The 19,007-nt window shown below is 40.2% G+C and overlaps 1 protein-coding gene across 2 annotated transcripts in view; it reads right to left on the bottom strand.

Annotated features, from left to right (window-relative positions):
• Positions 1–18,109, bottom strand: part of Vps16A (vacuolar protein sorting 16) — a 98,844-nt gene extending 80,735 nt beyond the window's left edge. The window contains exons 1-4 of one of the 2 annotated variants that reach the window (XM_045745547.2): positions 17,951–18,109; positions 14,828–15,017; positions 7,228–7,356; positions 5,407–5,551 (exon numbers count right to left, since the gene is read on the bottom strand). In XM_045745547.2, coding sequence (XP_045601503.1) covers positions 5,407–5,551; positions 7,228–7,356; positions 14,828–15,017; positions 17,951–18,000 — 514 coding nt within the window. In that variant the 5' untranslated portion in view covers positions 18,001–18,109. Of the gene's footprint in view, positions 1–5,406; positions 5,552–7,227; positions 7,357–14,827; positions 15,018–17,947 lie in introns of both variants that reach the window. The other variant, XM_069325252.1, reaches the window with a different exon arrangement.
• Positions 18,110–19,007: the final 898 nt, after the last annotated feature.

The following is a 19,007-nucleotide window of genomic DNA, read 5'->3' as shown; positions in this document are numbered from 1 at the left end:
CACGCAGCACGAGCTCACAGCACCGCTGTTCAGCTTGTGACCACAGCATCGCCTACAAATATCATAATATAAATGATACTGCTATTATTTAGCAGTGATAGTATTACTGAAGCCCCCTGACTGTGATAAAACTGACCAGGATTCTGATAATAGCAGGATTGTGGTGATATTTAGCGCTGTACTCCATGGAGAGAGGAGTAAGGCTGTGGGAGGGAGGGTTGTGGCGTCGTTTTCTGACTGTGTGTGGCCACTATTTATTGACTGCACTCACCATACCAGCTTAGTGGTTCGATAAGGGTAACACAAATGTAAATACTTATATATAACGTGTGTATAGTGTGAGATAACAGCGAGAGGAGTAGGTTGGGAGTCGCCATTTTGGTGAGGGAGGAGCGTCGTCTGCACGACTTGGCATGTTGTTTACTGATAGCCACTATGATCTTTGGGCACCATACCAGCTTATTTGTTCAGGTATGGTGAATAAAACAGGTAGATACTTATATATAATGTGTGTATATAGCACAATAACACCACAAACAATATTGTTGGATGACAAATATTAGTGCGTCTGGCCTTGAGGGCGGCCGCCGATCAGCTGAATGTGCGAGTAGCTACGTCTTATGGCCTTTACTCACCATACAAGCTTAGATGTACAGTTATGGTGAACAAAACATGTAAATATGTACAGTGGAACCTCTATTAACAAGTTTAATCCGTTCTGGCACTGAGCTCGTTACCTGGAAAACTCGTCTTAAGAAACAAATTTCCCCATTTAAAATAAAGGAAATAAATTTAATCCATTCCACTCCCAAAAACATCCATACTTGTATGACTTCTTTTATGTAAATATAATACTGCACATGTAAATATAAATGTTTTGTTGTAGTGTTTTAATATTTACTTTACCTTATGAAGAGTAGTTGCTGGCTTGAGGGAGACGATGGGGGAGGTGGGAAGGAGGAGAGGGGTTATGGTGTGGAAAGAGAATCCACCTTTGAGTCAGGTGGACTCTCTCTTCTTGGGAATTTCACCCAAATTTCATTTCAAATGTCACACAAGGATGCGTTAGACCAGCTCCAAATAAAAAAACTACGTCGATTACACTCGTGTCAAAAATATAATAGTCTTACCACGAAGATACAATACAATGCCGTTTTCTCAAATAGGCAATGTGGTTATTAAAGAAAACGGAAATTTCATGCAAACATGTATACAATCTCCAAGTCGATCGGATAAGAATTGGATTTTATAGAAATATTTGCTCAAATGACGCTTGAGCGCGGTGTTTGGGTGCATTCAAGAGAAAAAAGTGTGTCACGTTCAAGCGACATATACCTGTGAAAGTGATAACACTTTCATAAAGTGTTATCACAAAGTGATAAATTAATTAAACATTTTCACACACCGGGTTGTCACTGCTTTATCAGGGCAGCTTTTCCAAGAATGCGTTCACCTTTTCAAACATTCCAAACACTTCCCTGATCTCGGTGGAAGAGGCAGCATCCTCCCTTACCTCCTCATTCCCTTACTAATGGTGTAAATTGTTGATGAGGACCTGCCATACTCCCTGGTGAGATCAATCACACAGACACCACACTCATGCTTTGCTATAATTTCCTTCTTTAAATCCACAGTAATTGTGTCTTTCTTCCTCTTGACAACACTATCTTTAGCAAGCAGCTTCTTTGGATACATCATGTGTTACAAATTGTAGTCGCAAAACCACTAAAAACCCAAAGAAAAGCTCAAATAAATCCAGAGGGATGCTTGTCGTGTGCGATACAACAACAACACTGGCGTCGGAGGCGTCCGAGAATTTGCGAGAACCCGCGAGATGCTAGGAAGCACCATGTGGTTTTGCTCGTTAATAGAGGCGAGCTCGTCAATAGAGACAAATTTGCTGCGAGTGGCTTGCTCGTTACTGGAAAAAACTCGTTTATAGAGCCACTCGTTAATGGAGGTTCCACTGTATATATAACGTCTGTGTATAGTGAATAAATACAGAAAGAGTATTGTGGGAGGTGAATGAGGGTGAGTGAGGTGGTGTTGAGGGAGGGAGTGGCAGTGAGTGGCTCGCTGGTGTTTGGCGGTCACTCCTCGTTGCTTTTTGACTCGCAAGACCAACTTAGTAGTTCGTTATGGTGTACAAAACATGCAAATACTTATATATAACCTGTGTATATAGTGTAACAACAGCAAAACTATTTGTTTATTGTTTTATGAACATAATTAAATCACTAATATGCACACCATAATTTTGAGTACAGCGATGGTTCACACATTTTATAATATAAATATACCACAATTCACTGTATGGAATAATATTACTGCAAAAAAACTAAGAAAAAATCAATCAGAGACATTGAAATAATTAGGTAATAATATATTTGTGGCAACTGCCGTCTGACAGCTCGGGCGGAGTAGACCTCGTCTGGCGAAGGCTCTGCCAACGCCCCTTTTTTGCCACACTTCCCTACCCTATTGCGGCTAAAATATGCCACCTACGATTTTTTTTGTTATTTTTTCCATGATCAGGGAACAAAAATGAACACTTCTATAAGACGAAAGAATTTTTTGGATTTTTTTTTTTTGTTGCCCCTGTGGGTGTGAATTCCATTTGGGCCCCCTAGCAGTTTGAGGGTTGAACACCATGTTATTTTCTGTAGCCCATAGAAAGACCTGATTTACATCTGATTGGAGGTTTGCCGTGTCCTCTATGTTGTCTACTCAAAAATCCTAGTGTCATCTGCAAAGGATGATACAGTTCTATAGGTTGTATCCTTGTCTATGTCTGATATGAGGATGAGAAAAAGTACTGGAGCAAGCACAGTACCTTGGGGGACTGAGCTCTTTACAGTTGATGGTCCGGATTTTATTTTGTTGACTATTACACATTGGGTTCTGTTAGTCAGAAAATTGTAGATCCATCTGCCTATTTTTCCGGTAATTCCTTTTGAACGCATTTTATGTGCAATAACACCATGGTCACATTTGTCAAAGGCTGCACAGAAATCATCAATAGATACAGCGATAGCAGGAGACTTGACATCAGCGAGGCACTACATATCAAAAAGTCAACACCAGCAATCAACAGCCAATTAACGCATAACTACATTCTACCCACTTCAAGACCTCGTATGGGCCAATAGGCCATTTGCAGTTACTTTCATTCTTTTGTATCCACCTCACCCAATAGTTTACCCAAAACCTCACCCAAAACTTTTGTGTCACCTCACCCAACATGAATATAAAAAGCAAGATGTAGGTTAAATATATTATACACAGTGTATCAAGTGTATCATAAGTGTAGTGTTAAGTGAAAACAAGTCTGAGAATGTAAGAAGCCCTTACGAAACGCTTCTAGGCGTCAGCCCAAAAATACGAATGAATTTTGGAGAATTGATATTTCAATTACCCTCAACAGTGAAGAAAAACAAGAAAAAACTCATGGTGGGTAGAGTGAATAGTTCCATAATTTGAGTATTTATGGTAGGTTGTTCTACTTTTATGTGGATTGCTTCAAGAATTTGTAATCTTCTTACATCTTGGGTTTTGTGTCTATTATACAAGTGTTTTTATTCAACATTTCTCTTGTTAGGGTGATGTCATGGGCTTGTCTCATGTGATTTCTGAGGGCACCGGATTGAAGATGACAGGTCAAACGCCTCGTCAGCTTTGTTGACGTCATACCTATGTACTTAGATTGAAGGTTACATCCTTCATGGGGGCAGGTGTACATTTATACAACGTTTGACTGCTGTAAAGGGTTCTCCGTCGGCTTCGGGCTGTTTTTGATAAGGAGGTCGGTAGTCTTCTTGGTTTTGTAGAATATGATCAGGTCTATGTTTTGGTTAGGAGTAATGCTTTTTACTCCTTTACGGATTATTTCTTTCATTATTCTTTCTTCTTTTTTATGTTCACTGTGCATGTTTGATTTGTAATATAATTTTATTGGAGGTATTGTGGTTTCTGTTCTAGGTTCAGGATTATACCATCGGTCCAAGTGTCTTCTTATAGCAGCGTTTATTTCCGTGTTGCTATATCCGTTGTTCACCAATACCTGTGTTATTCTTTCAAACTCTCTACTCACGTTGCTCCATTCGGAGCAGTGGGTAAGTGCTCAACTAATATAAGCATTGAGAACACTGGCTTTGTATCTTTGGGGGCACTCACTTTTACCGTTCAGGCATAATCCTATGTTGGGTAGGCTTAGTATATAAGCTGGTGCTTAAAGAGGTTCCTGTTTTTGTTATTAAGTACATCCAAGAATGGCAGACTTATTTTCACTATTTTCATGTGTAAATCAGAGTACTGACTCTCCCTAGATGGCCTTTTAGATCAATTAGTTCGTCTGAGTCTTTTACTGTGATGAACATGTCATCTACATAACAGCAGTATACAATTGGTTTTTGTCTGCTACTGAAGACTCTGTCTTTACATATATTTACATATATATTTATATAACTTTGAGGAATATACATAGTGAGTTGAAGCTGGGAGTGAAAACTAAAATATTTGATAAGATCTCAAAATAAATACTGCATGGTGAAACCAGCAGAGGTATGTGATAAGCAAATAAACAAAATGATGGTAGTAGTAGTTTCGTTTGGTTTAATGAAGAGGTAGAGTACAATTTGAGATAGTGCATATTAAAAATTAAGGCTGTTAAAATGTAAAAAATGCATACAGATTTCACAAATTAGAGAAATAGGTGATAGGCAAGTGTGTGGGAGATACAGCACCGAAGAAAACAAAAACAAGGTAATAGAACAGATTATGATAAATGCTTGGCTTATGATCTGGATGCAGAGCATGAGTCACAATAGGACTTGAAGGAGAATATAACAACCTGGCTATAGAGCAATGCAAATGCAAAATTAAGTTATTTGCAAGTCTTAAGAATTACTGTACAATACTAGAGAAACTGAAGAAGAATTAACTGTTAAAAAGCTTGTGGGATTTGTAAGAAATGGTTCAGAGTTCAGTAACAAACAAAAGGGCTTAGGTAAAATGAACCATGGGAAAATAATGTGTTTAGGAGAATATCGAGTACCAACTGTACAAGTGAAAAAGCAAGTGGTCATAGCTAAGTAGCAACAAAAAGTGAACCAATACTTAATGGTAGGAAGGAAAATGTATCAAATCATATTTGCAAATTATTTTTAAAGCTTAGGAAATTACATAGTATCGAGATGAAAATGTTAATCTCGGTTACGTATCAAAAAAATAAAAATGATTGATATCCTGATGACAAGTACTGTACCTGCATTTAGTATAGATTTCAAGCACTTCAATATAGAATAGCATTACAAATCTAATGGACATACAAGAGAATTAACCTAATCATGAATGAGAAATCATGAATATCTTACAGTATAAGAAAAATGGCAATGCCATCCTACTTACCAGGGATATCTGGATATTTTCTGGTTTTAGGTTCATATATATTATTAACCATGAAAATGCGGTTCGATTTACTCAAAATGGCTACACCAGTCTCCCTGTGACTAGTGAAGACTTGAGCACTCTGGATACGTGTGTCCTTTACTTCCTGTAAACATCATTGCCCTGTGTTAGTTCCATGGGTATAACATGCTAAATGCTTTTAAGATACTATTATTAAAATAATGATTATGGTCAAGGAACACTAAGGCACAAAGTTGCTCATAGCCTAGCATATTAGCAATGACGTGGGTGGGACCATGGCTAGGGGTCCCAGGAAGCAACCAAAGTCTTGCTAAGAGAGGTTACTGCAGTGAAAGCTTTACTGAATCATAGTGTGGGAAACTTTTTTAAGTCAACATAAGCAACTCAAATTATTCTGTGTACTTGACATGTATTTGTATGGTAGAAAAAACAGCATACAGGATGGATCAAATCTTAAAAGATACTGTACATACATAACTATTGCCCCGTTTCCCACTTTTATAGAGTGGGGAAACCCTATATCAGGCCTTTAAAAAGGGCAAGTACAGTAAATGAAAATTATAACTTACATAATATAAAAATTAACAATAATACTCATCCTTTCATTATACCACTCACAAATACAACATATACAAGTACTGTAATAATTTTTAATGCAGACAAAATATATTCATAATACATAATTCAGAAATCAACATGCAAAAAAAAAAAAAAAGTTAAATATCAAATGGATACAGGAGTTTCCAGTTTATGAACAATTTATCTTATGAACAGCCGCACAAGCCCCCATTTTTGCATCTGTATCTGCTATACAACCCAGCTTCACTGTCCACATCTACTTTTAAATCTACTTCCACTGTCTACTTTTAAATCCACACAGACGTGTGTTTGTATGGTGTGCTACAAAACACGTCTGCATAGCGGAGGGGGGGGGGGGGGGGCCATGTGGCTGACCCACACTGCTCCAGTCAGCAATATTTTCATGCCAAGTGTAGACCAACTATGAATTCTCTGGAATATTTCAGATGTTAATCACAGGAATATACTATTAATAAGAGATATTATGAAGAGGTGTTGGTGATCCACCAGTGCCAAGGAAGAGGCAAGCCATTACTCTAGAAGGTAAGTTAGAGATATCGACCACTTCAAGAAGATACATCAATACAGATTGCACATCTTCAGAAGCTGGGGCATAGGACAAAATGGCAATAATAGTGAAATCTCTTACACTCTGGTTCTATTCGTAGATACCCCGTCATGTGACAGTGGAACTTTAGATTTTGCTCAGTAAACTTCACTCATGCCATAGGATGATCAGAAAAAGGATGGGTATGAATGGTATCTTCTTTAATTTGGCTTTTAGAGTGAGTTTGAAGGTCCCACTATAAAGAACAGATTTAAATTTTGGCTATCTAAAGTAACCAGTGACAATGAAGAAGTCTTGCCAGTCTCCGCCACCCATGCCTCAGCACCTGCATTGCCACCTCTTTCCTTGGCAACTTCAATTAAAAAAAAAAAAAGTTTACATAATTTTCTTCAAATAATTGTGTTATGCATGTTGATTAATTGGGGATTAGGAACACATCCCCCCATTTATAGCATTGCACCTATGGGAAGTCTTATTCCAAGTTATAAATGGTTGAATTATGAATGACTTTTCGAAATACCTCCTATTTGTAAGCTGGGAACTTCCTGTAATTAAATTTAAAAAAATCTACAAAAAACTAGAGATTTTATTAAACAGTTTCAGTAAATATACTAATACTATCAACAAAGCAATATTGTATACAGTAATCTCACCTGCCCCAAATTAAAAGTATGTTGATAAGTACCAAACATGTCATAGATCAACACTGCACCATCTTCCTGTACACATACAAGGTCTTCACTTCGTGACCACCCAAGTGATAGTAGGAATCCACTTGTCCACTAAAATGTAAATAAGCAATGTAGTCAGTAAAGTTAAGAAAAAGATAAATATTCAAGAATACTAATTATATTGAAATCCATGTACAAACTAGCCAATGTAAATGTACCAATTTTAAAGAACATATTACTTTATATGTGGTAATTTGTAATATTTTCAACTTTCTTTTCCATATTAGTTTTCCATCTTCACTTTACCGATCCAAGAGATAGATATATACACATACACACACACACACACACACACTGGTTCATTTTATTTTATAAGTTCATTTTACAGGAGAGAGATGATTGGGTGACTGCATCTATCTGGACCTAAAAAAGGCTTTCGACAGAGTTCCCCATAAGAGGTTGTTCTGGAAACTGGAACATATTGGAGGAGTGACAGGTAAGCTACTAACATGGATGAAAAATTTCCTAACTGACAGAAAAATGAGGGCCATAATCAGAGGCAAGGTATCGGATTGGAGGAATGTCACGAGTGGAGTACCTCAGGGTTCAGTTCTTGCACCAGTAATGTTCATTGTCTACATAAACGATCTACCAGTGGGAATACACAATTACATGAACATGTTTGCTGATGATGCTAAGATAATAGGGAAGATAAGAAACTTAGATGATTGTCATGCCCTTCAAGAAGATCTGGACAAAATAAGTATATGGAGCAACACTTGGCAAATGGAATTTAATGTGAATAAATGCCATGTTATGGAATGTGGAATTGGAGAACAGACCCCACACAACCTATAAATTATGTGAGAAATCTTTAAAGAATTCTGATAAAGAAAAGGATCTAGGGGTGGTTTTAGATAGAAAAATGTCACCTGAGGACCACATTAAGAACATTGTGCGAGGAGCCTATGCTACACTTTCTTACCTTAGAATTGCTTTTAAATACATGGATGGAGAAATACTAAAGAAATTGTTCACGACTTTTATTAGACCAAAGCTGGAATATGCAGCGGTTGTATGGTGCCCATATCTTAAGAAGCACATCAACAAACTGGAAAAGGTGCAACGACATGCCACTAAGTGGCTCCCAGAACTGAAGGACAAGAGCTACGAGGAAAGATTAGAGGCATTAAATATGCAAAAACTAGAAGATAGAAGAAAAAGAGGCGATATGATCACTACGTTCAAAATAGTAACAGGAATAGATAAAATTGATAGGGAAGAATTCCCGAGACTCGGAACTTCAAGAAGAAGAGGTCATAGATTTAAACTAACGAAACAAAGCTGCCGGAGAAATATACGAAAATTCACTTTTGTAAACAGAGTGGTAGACGGTTGGAACAAGTTAAGTGAGAAGGTGGTGGAGGCCAAAACCGTCAGTAATTTCAAAGCATTATATGACAAAGAGTGCTGGGAAGATGGGACACCACGAGCATAGCTCTCATCCTGTAACTACACTTAGGTAATTACACACACACAGACAGTTGTGGGCCTGACAGGGGCCTGATAGCCGAGTGGACAGCGCTCTGCACTCGTAATCTTGGGGTCCGGGTTCGATCCCTGACTGATGACAAACAGAATGGGCAAAGTTTCTTTCACCCTGATGCTCCTGTTACCTAGCAGTAAATAGGTACCTGGGAGTTAGGACAGCTGTTATGAGCTGCTTCCTGGAGATGGGGGGGGGTTGGAATTAGTAACAGTTGATTGATTGACAGCTAAGAGGCGGGCCAAAAGAGCAGAGCTCAACCCCCGCAAGCACAACTAGGTGAATACAGTCAGACAGACAGAGACAGACAGACACACACAGACTGACAGACAGGAGTGTTCTGACATCAGGCAAGAGTATGACAACAACATGGCACTTAACACTATAATTGAGAGGGCAGCCTCTGCTGCCTGTAGAAATAGATCCCATGTGCTCATCATGGGGGACTTCAATCAAGGAAGGATAGACTGCGAGAACAAGGAACCGCATGGAGGTGAGGATACATGAAGAGCTAAACTATTGGAGGTGGCGACAAGAAACTTCTTAAGTCAGCATGTCAGGGAACCCACAAGGATGAGATGAAACGATGAACCAGTGAGACTTGACCTAGTCTTCACTCTGAACGACTCCAACATAAGGGATATCGGTTTCGAGGCCCCGATAGGAATGAGTGACCACAGTGTACTGACATTAGGGAGCCGGTCGGCCGAGTGGACAGCACGCTGGACTTGTGATCCTGTGTTCGATCCCAGGCGCCGGCGAGAAACAATTGGCAGAGTTTCTTTCACCCTATGCCCCTGTTACTTAGCAGTAAAATAGGTACCTGGGTGTTAGTCAGCTGTCACGGGCTGCTTCCTGGGGGTGGAGGCCTGGTCGAGGACCGGGCCGCAGGGATACTAAAAAGCCCCGAAATCATCTCAAGATAACCTCAAGATAACGTTTGAGTATCTGGTTGAAGGGTTAAGGAACTCAAGGAGGGGAACTGAAAACAAAAGGCTGTCATTCCGAAAGGGAAACTAAAAAAAAAAAGGCTGTCATTCCGAAAGGGAAAACTATGAGGAGATAAGGAAATTCCTAACAGATATCACATGGGAAACAGAGCTCAGAGGAGAGACGGCCCAAGACATGATGGACTACATCACGCAGAAGTGTAAGGAGGCAGCAGACAAGTTTGTCCCGGTCCAAAAGGGAAAACAACGAAATGCTGATGAGAAACCCATGGTTTAACCAGAGATGTAGGCTAACTAAGCAGTAAAGTAAAAGGGAGTGGAGAAACTGTAGAAATAACAGGACACTCGAGAGCAGAGAAAGATACCAGAGTGCCAAGAATGAATATGTCAGGTTGAGAAGAGAGGCAGAAGGGCAATACGAAAAAGACATCGCAAGCAAGGCAAAGACTCAACCTAAATTGCTGCACAGCCACATCAGGAGAAAAACAACAGTAAAGGAACAGGTACAGTAATGAAATTGAGGATAGGGGCAAACAGATTCACTACAAATGACAAGGAAGTGTGCGAGGAACTGAATTAGAAATTCCAGGAAGTCTTCACATTAGAGCAAGGGGAAGTTCCAGAGATAGGAAAGAGAATAGTTAACCAGGAACCACTAGAAGAGTTTGAGATTACCAGTGGGGATGTAAGGAAGCTCTTCCTAGAGTTGGTGTGACAAACGCTATAGGCCCGGATGGAATCTCCTCATGGATACTAAAGGAAGGAGCAGAGGCACTGTGCCTGCCACTCTCCATAGTGTATAACAAATCACTGGTAAACAGGGGAATTGCCAAAAATTAGGAAGACTGCTAATGTAGTCCCGATATACAAGAAGGGGGATAGACAGGAAGCACTGAACTACAGGCCAGTGCCCCTAACTTGCATATCATGCAAGCTGATGGAGAAGATTGTGCGAAAAAAGCTTGTGGAACATCTGGAGCGAAAGAACTTTGTTACACAGCATCAACATGGGTTCAGGGATGGCAAGTCCTGCCTCACAGGATTAATTGAATTCTATGACCAGGCAACAAAAATCAGGCAAGAGAGGTGGGCAGACTGCATGTTTTTTGGATTGTCAAAGCCTTTGACAGTACCACACAAGAGGCTAGTGAAAAAGCTGGAGATGCAGGCAGGAGTGAAAGGGAAGGTACTCCATTGGATAAGGGAGTACCTAAGTAACAGACGGCAGCGAGTCACTGTGCGGGGTGAGGTCTCAGATTGGCGAGACGTCACCAGTGGGGTACGTCTCGCGTATGTAGTGGGGTTCAGTCCTTGGACCCATACTGTTTCTTATATATGAAAATTATCTCCAGATGGTATAGAATCATTCCTCTCATTGTTTGCTGATGATGAAAAAAATTATGAGGAGGATTAAGATGGAGGAAGACAGTATGAAACTACAAGATGACCTAGACAGACTGTATGAATGGTCCAACAAATGGCTACTAAAGTTCAACCCAAGTAAATATAAGGTAATGAAACTAGGCAGTGGAAACAGGAGGCCAGACACAGGATACAGAATGGGAGATGAAGTCCAGAACAGGCATCAGCTCAGAAACTAGCACCCACAGGCCTACCTCGACCAGCAGAGACCCGAGCCCTGGCGTGAGAGGCGCGAGAGCACACAGCCTGGATGACCAGGCTGGATGCCTGGATGAGTGCTGGGAAGACGGGACACCACGAGCGTAGCTCATCCTGTAACTACACTTAGGTAATTACACTTAGGTAATTACCAACAAATCCGAAAGAGGACAGCAAGTGTTATTAGCCACCTGCAAAAACTGGGTGACAACCAAGTCCGCAAACAGAGAACAAAACAGATGAAAATCTAAGAGCCAGGGCCCAAGCAGAATCGACAGGGAGCAAGGACAGGCTGCCAACACGCAAGGCGAGAGGCACAAGACACAAACCGCCTCTCAGAGGATAGGCGCAGACAGCTTGAGTAACGCCGCTGACGCCTTAACTGCTGACGTCAACACAGCAGACGACAGCCCAGCACTCAACGCCTCCACAAGCCAGTCCAAAGACAGCTCGAGAAGGGAAAAGAAGCAGAGGACTGAGGCCAAATGCCTATAAGCACGAAGATCCTCCGCCACCAAAATAGCCTAAAGGGAAGGGATCTGGGTGTGCAACTGGAGCAAGCCAACCTCACGAGGAAGCACAGGGGCATAAAGGCACACATTAAGATGCTCAAAAGTGCCCACCAGGTAAAACTGCAATACTGTAGTGAGCTCTCGCCACTCAAGTGTGCGGGTACGACAAAACGCATATCATGCCCCCAACGAAAAGAAAGAGCAGTCTGCAAGCCAGGAAGATGCAGGAATCTTATAACTCACCTAGTTCAGAAGAAGACCCAAACTCAAAAGAAATATGGTCCATCACGGAGAAAAATCAGGGTCATGCAGGAGGTAGGCATCAAGGGCCTCCTGAGCCTCCACAGGGGAAATCTTTATCCATCCTCCGGAAAGGATGATAGCAGCGGAACCCAAGGAAACACAAACGAACCCAGGTTGGTAACCGAACTCATATCAAACTTGTACAAGGAAGGAGGATACAAAAACCCTGAACCTTGCAACAACAGACCCCACCCTAAGGACACTAAAAGTCCAGGTGGGATCAAAAGGGGTCCCCAAGCACCCCAAGCCAACTCCCCCTCCCCCAGCCCCAGAATCCTCCAAACTAGGCTCCGGGGCATAGCTGTCCTCAATGCCCTTCACCTTTGAAGAAAAGGTGGAGTCCAAGGGAAAGGCAGCAAAGAAAGGTGCCTAATGGAAGGACCCAGAAGCCTCGGTGGGAGGAACAGGCCTGAATGCCTCCATCTCCACATTGAATGGGGCAACCCCCAGAGCTGCCCGAGTCTCATCACCAGCTAAACCCCACCCCGACTCTAAAACCCTCAGATGTTTGGAAGCCGGCAGCAGAGGGGGTAAGAGGAGGGTGATCCACACTAACTAAGGAAGGACGAAGGGGCACGGACTGAACCAAGGCCAAAACGATCAACGCCCCTAAGTCTAGGTCCTTAAAACCAAAATGGGGAAGCCCTGGGGCATTCGAGTAGGCAACCAACCTAGCACATTACAGCAACCTAAACCTAGCATGCAACACAGAAGCTTCTTGATCCCTAACTTCAGTTACAGAAGAGTGGGTAAATTAGAGAACGAGTGGAGAACAAGTTCTACACTATTCCGGGTTGAAGGTGTTGTCGACCCAACAAGCAGCATGACGGAGGCAAAAAAGGTGATTGTCATCCTGAGACAAGGAAAACAACCCTCAAACAAGCACGAGGCGAGATGGGACCGAGTACACATCCAATGGTCAACCAAGCCCAGATGGGGTTTCCAGGGCCTGTAGAGATGGGGGGGGGGTGTATCCCTAAGGGAAGCCCAGGCACTGACACTGCCAATTCCAGTTGTAACCCCATATGTTATGCGGGCAAACTGGCCCCTGTGAAGTGAGCAACCTCGGAGGCCCAGAAAAGCACTGCCCTACTGAACCTACGTACTGTAGCACCTAATAGGCAATAAAGAAAAAAGTAGGAAAAAGAACCCCGAGGAAGCACCACATCCCAGGGAACAGAAAGAGGCACGGCCACTTCTGTTATGCAAGCTGTGCAGCTCAATGTGCCATAACTAGCAACAACCACCCCCTACCTAGGGACAAACAAAAGCACCGAGATCTAAGCTGACCCTAAGGGCAAGGCAGAAGCCAAGTAACCGCTATCTCTACCGGAGTGGGAACCCAAAGGCCTCAGGGAAGAGAACCCTGCAACCTAAGGGGTGTACTCACAGGGCACTTAGGGAAGGGAGCCCTAAGCACATGCAGCCCTTGGTCACAGACTCCTGGCCATTGCACCAACGCACAGCAGGAACCACCGCCCAGGTGAAAAGTCAGTCAGGGGGAAAGGGTGTTCGCCGCGAACTAGTGGCATGTGATGTGATGACATGTTGCTTGTTTTCTTGTTTGCATTGGGGGAAGTTTCTAGCCTCTGTTTGGTCTCAGGTTGGAATTTTCCTACCATTTGGGGTCAGTTTTGGGGCACCTACCTTTCTGGTTGTCTAACCTCAGTCAATGGCAGACATGAATGCTTTCATACAAGGAAGTTTCATAGGGCCATTGCTCCTGCACATCTCTGAGGGAACCATATTCTGGCTAATGGTCCCTAGTAGGGATGACAACTCCATATGACTGAAGCCCCATACTAATATTAGCTAATATCAGTCCAATAGCTCCAGAGAGCTGATGGGGCTCCCCCACAGAAAAAATGTATTACCGGGTATATAACAGGCCTACAATATTATATATACACCTACTGTACATAAATCTGTTCCTAGTACAGTTCCAAGTCAATCATGTAACACATTGCTTTGGTGCACTTCTGTTTTGGTATGTCATCCAGGTATGGTTTCAAACACTGATTAGAAAGACCAAATTTTGATTTGATGCTAACTGCAGGACACAAGTACTTAACCTCATTGTACAGCAAGTAATTACAAAAGATAAAAAAAAAATCATTGGTCTTTATAAACTCCATTATATCCATATAGGTGTGTTATAACTCTACAGTATTTGCATCACTGGTATAAAAACTGGACAATAATAACAAAAATCATTAAATGACAACAAAGTGGCACGCGAGATCAACAAATTACGATGACCACATGTTGGGAGATAACCATGAATTCTTCTATTCAACTTTTTTAATGACAGCAGGAAAGAGCAGATATTTTTCTTACTAGAAATTAATGGAAACTGCAAGGTTCAAATTTTGTTTTAGGCTCTATTTCAACACTTGGTATTGTGAGCTAGAAAAAATGGTGTCTTAGCCAAACATGTCAAAGAAAAAAACAAAACATAGAAATAGACTGAAGGAATGGGAAATAATTCAAGTTAACACATTGAAAAATAATTCCTGAAGGATTCTTTTGAAGTTTGTAGCTACACACACAGACTTGTATGTATTGCAAAGAAAAACTAAATTTATTTTCATTTAACACAGCCAGACAGAATCTATGCTAAATAATCAAGTGTTAAGTTCAAATTTATTTACTTTAAAGGAAGAGATTTTCTTTCCAGAAGAACTGAAGATAAATATCAGAGGTTTCCCGGCATGCTGAGTCTTTGTGAATTTTGTTTCGTCCCGAGTAAGAGCCAATGGGCCCCCATAAGGTGCTGCAGCAACTAGGAAGTCCCCCAGATTAATGCCTCCTCCCCATTCCATTTTGTAGAGCTCATGCTTCCTGAAATATTAAATTATTATTTATGCACACAAACTAGAAAAATAGGAGAGGAGAGGCTTGACAGATGCAATAGATCAGGTGGAAACAAAAGCTACTGTAATGTTCACACACTGAATATCAATGAAACAATTATTCTACTGGTATTCTACCCATGCTTGCAACATGGGTGGTTGCATGCAACACAGAGGAACCATAAAAGTAGGGTATTTTTTTAATTTAAGAATAGTAGGGAAATAAAATAAAGTTGACAAGGAGCTAGAAAAAGCCAACTACTGTATCAACAATTTCAAACGCAGATATGATACAGAAATTTGCATCTAGTCATTATATCAGACTTGCAGGTGGAAAGGTAGTATCCAAGAGGTGAAGCTCAATCATGCAGGCACAAATAGGCAAGTGTATACACACTGTACATACAAATACTGTACACAAACACAAGCGAGAATAAGAGAAGGGATAGCCCATCATTAATGGATATGGTATTTACTAGGAAAGAAGAGATATTTGACATTCAATACCTTCTATCATTCGGCAAGTGTGACAGGATCCTTTTGGAAATAAAAAATGCAATGCATTTTAATTAAGAAGAGACTGGAGAAAGGGAAATAGTGGAAAACTTGATTTCTTGAGAGGACACTATGGGGGAACTTGGCAAGTTCTCTAATGAATTTGATTGGAAAGCTTTGTTGTTGTTGGGCAAGGAAATGAGAGGTATGCCAAATTTTTAGAGAGAAATATAATAAAAATTATACAAAGACAGATTCAAAACTAAAAAGCAGGATTGGTTCAACAAATTTTTAGGGTCAGAACAAAAGACAAAAAATAAAATCAATATAAGAAGAGACCAAACACTCAAACATACCAGCAATACAAACAAGTACTACTACACAACAGTGAGAAGAGATGCAACAAAAAAAGTAATTCTGATAAAGGGAAATTGGACAAATTTACAACAGAACCAGGCCTATTCTATAAATTCATTAAAATAAAATTTCAGCTAAAGGATAAAATCCTGAAGTTGAAAATGAGGAACAGATTCATACTGAATGAAAAAAGAAATGTGTGACATGCTCAATGAATAGTTCCAAAGTGTGTTTGTGCAAAAAAGATCCTAAATGAATAACTAGTAAAATTAAGTTTTAATTTTAGAGTATAACGGCAAATAGAAATGTATCGAGACGAAGTTGAAAAATGCTCAAAGAGCAAGGTAGAAATAAAGCAGGTGGCTCAGATGAAGTTTCACCTTAAGTTTCAAGTGTGCATCTGAGCTGAGCATACCACTTCAATTATTTTTCAAGCATCTTTGTGTACAGGAAATCCTGGCAGGCACATGAAAAAAGGCAAACATAGTTCCACTCTACAAAAATGGTAGCAAAGAAGAGCCCTTTTAATTATGGATCTGCATCGTTGATAAGTGGTCATCAAAACAAAAACAACTAATTAAAAACCAAATGTGTTGAACACCTGGGGAGAAATGATATTACAGTATGGTTTTTGAACAGGGATATACTGTTAAGCAAATCTACTTAGTTTTTATGATAGCACCACAGAAATCTTGCACAAAACAAATGGTTGGGTTGGCTGCATTTATTCTGAACTAAAAAAAAAGATTGGACAGAGTTCCAAATATGAGATGTTGTTCTGGAAACAAACATACTGAAGGGGTAACAAGACAAGAGAAATGGATTAAAAAAAAAAAAATCAAACCGACAGGAAAATGTGTGTGGTAATCATAGGCAACATATCACACTGGAGAAATATTACTAGCAGAGTACTACAGGGTGACGTTCTAGCACCAGTAATGTTAATTGTCTATATAAATGATCTACCAGAAGAAACACAGAATTACTGTTGTTTCAAAGCATAATATGACAGTGCTGGGAAGACGGGACACCACGAGCGTAGCTCTCATCCTGTAACTACACTTAGGTAATTACACACAAAATGAAGGTACATTGGGTTTGAGGGTACATAACATTGATGTTTTTACATTCTTGAAAAGCCACTAACACGCATAGCATTTTGGGTAAGTACTTAATCTAACAGATAACCAAGTTGGTAATTTGTAGCAAAATTTGAATAATAGGTGCATTGTAGGAAAATGTTAAGAAAATCAATGAGTACATTCTAGGAAAAATTTAAGATTAATAATAGGTTCATTGTAGCATAATTTGATTATTATTAATAGATACATTGTAGCAAAATCTGCATTCAACATAACTATGATATAAGATGATAGAAGTGATTACAATGGTGAAGTTGTATGACTTAGGCACATATAGTGGGGGTGTGGGTAGCGCTAGATACAGTGAGAGCATAAGGCACTAGGTAGGACACTATGAGGATGAAATTAAGTACTTTTTGGTTTTGCTTTTGAACAAGGCATAGTTTGGACTGCTTTTTAAATTCGTTAGTTCCATAGACTAGGTCCCTTAAATAGCATGGAGTGTTTGCACAGATTTAGTTTAACTCTGGGGATAACAAAGATCTATTTCTGGTGTGGTGATTATGGGTTCTATTACATCTGTCAAGAAAGAGATTCAGATCAGGATTTGCATTTAGGAAGGTTTTTTTATATGTAAATATCACAGTGTACTCGCCTAATTGTGCTTGTGGGGGTTGAGCTTTGGCTCTTTGGTCCCACCTCTCAACTGTCAATCAACTGGTGACAATAGTGCGAGTGTATGTTTAGGAATTTAAACAGAGGTGATGTGTGTTGTCTGAAAACAGAGTTTGTTATTGTTGCTTTATGGATATCCAAGCTTTTTGTGTTGTGTCTTAGGTAATCGTGAGCCCAAAACGCAGTGTCTAAGGGGGCGGGTGGTCATATCTAAGCTCCCTCTGACCTGGCTGACCTCAGCCTTCAGTTTGCGTCAACTACTTAAAAGTGGACAAAATTAATTATTTTTATTCTACAAGGCGTGTTGCACCACCTGTAAAATATATCGGAGCCGAGCTGCGTCCAGTCGGCAATGAATGCCATGGTTGGTGGTCAAGTGTTGTTGTTGTGAAGTACAGGGAGGTAATACTGGAGGGCAGCAGCCCGGCGAGAGTGCTGCGTGGAAGGCAGCAGCCCGGCGAAAGTGCTCGCACGCCCTCCCTTACATTTTTTTTTTAACCTTATTACAAAAAAAAAGTTATATATAAGGTAAAATGAAGATGATAAAAATCTCATCTCACAAAATGAATAGTTATAAATAAAATATAAGTCTAGTGATTCACAATTTGCGACGAAAAAAATATATAATTTTGTTATAATATAAATTATTACAAATGGCTATAATTGTTTTGCTAACGCAGAATACACTTATCTGTATAAAATATACATACAGTTTGTACTATAATTTTACTCCATGTATTTTCTTGAATTTGGTATTATTATAATTACTAAAAATATTAGTTTAATAACAGAGGGTTGGATTACCTTGGCCTGGACAGTGGTGCCAGATTAGGCTAAGAGCAGCAAATTGGGCTACTTTTGAAAGCCCAGCGCTCCTAACTCTTTAATCTCGCTACTTGCGACATTTAGGACTAATTTAAAAATAAGTTGAGTTAATTTCGGCTGCTAATGTTAAGAGTCAATGATTGATTATTTATGTATTCATAATGTAATGTGTGTGTTATTCATAGCCGCGTCGACCTGGCAGACTGGTTGACCAAGTAAGTTTATTGAGAAAAAAGAAGTAAGGTACCGTACCATACATCTCAAAAGGATAGAGTAACTTTCGCTATTTTTACCCTCGTCTATATAAGGTTCCTCAAGGGGCTTACAAACCTATACCGTACACAATTATTAATCATATTTAAGAACATAACATAAGAATGAAGGTAACTGCAGAAGGCCTATTGGCCCATACGACTCAGCTCCTATTTATATCCACCCAGTCTCATTCCTATATGTTTCTAACCTACTAACATAATAGAAGTAGGATCGATGATTGTTTGAAGCGTAAGTTAGAGATATATATGAATAAGATTGGGTGGATATAA

Source organism: Procambarus clarkii, chromosome 16 (genome assembly GCF_040958095.1).
Source record: "Procambarus clarkii isolate CNS0578487 chromosome 16, FALCON_Pclarkii_2.0, whole genome shotgun sequence".
In the NCBI taxonomy this organism is placed as follows: Eukaryota; Metazoa; Arthropoda; class Malacostraca; order Decapoda; family Cambaridae; genus Procambarus; species Procambarus clarkii.
The sequence above is the reverse complement of the archived record's forward strand: the minus strand, read 5'-3'. Positions and strand labels throughout refer to the sequence as shown.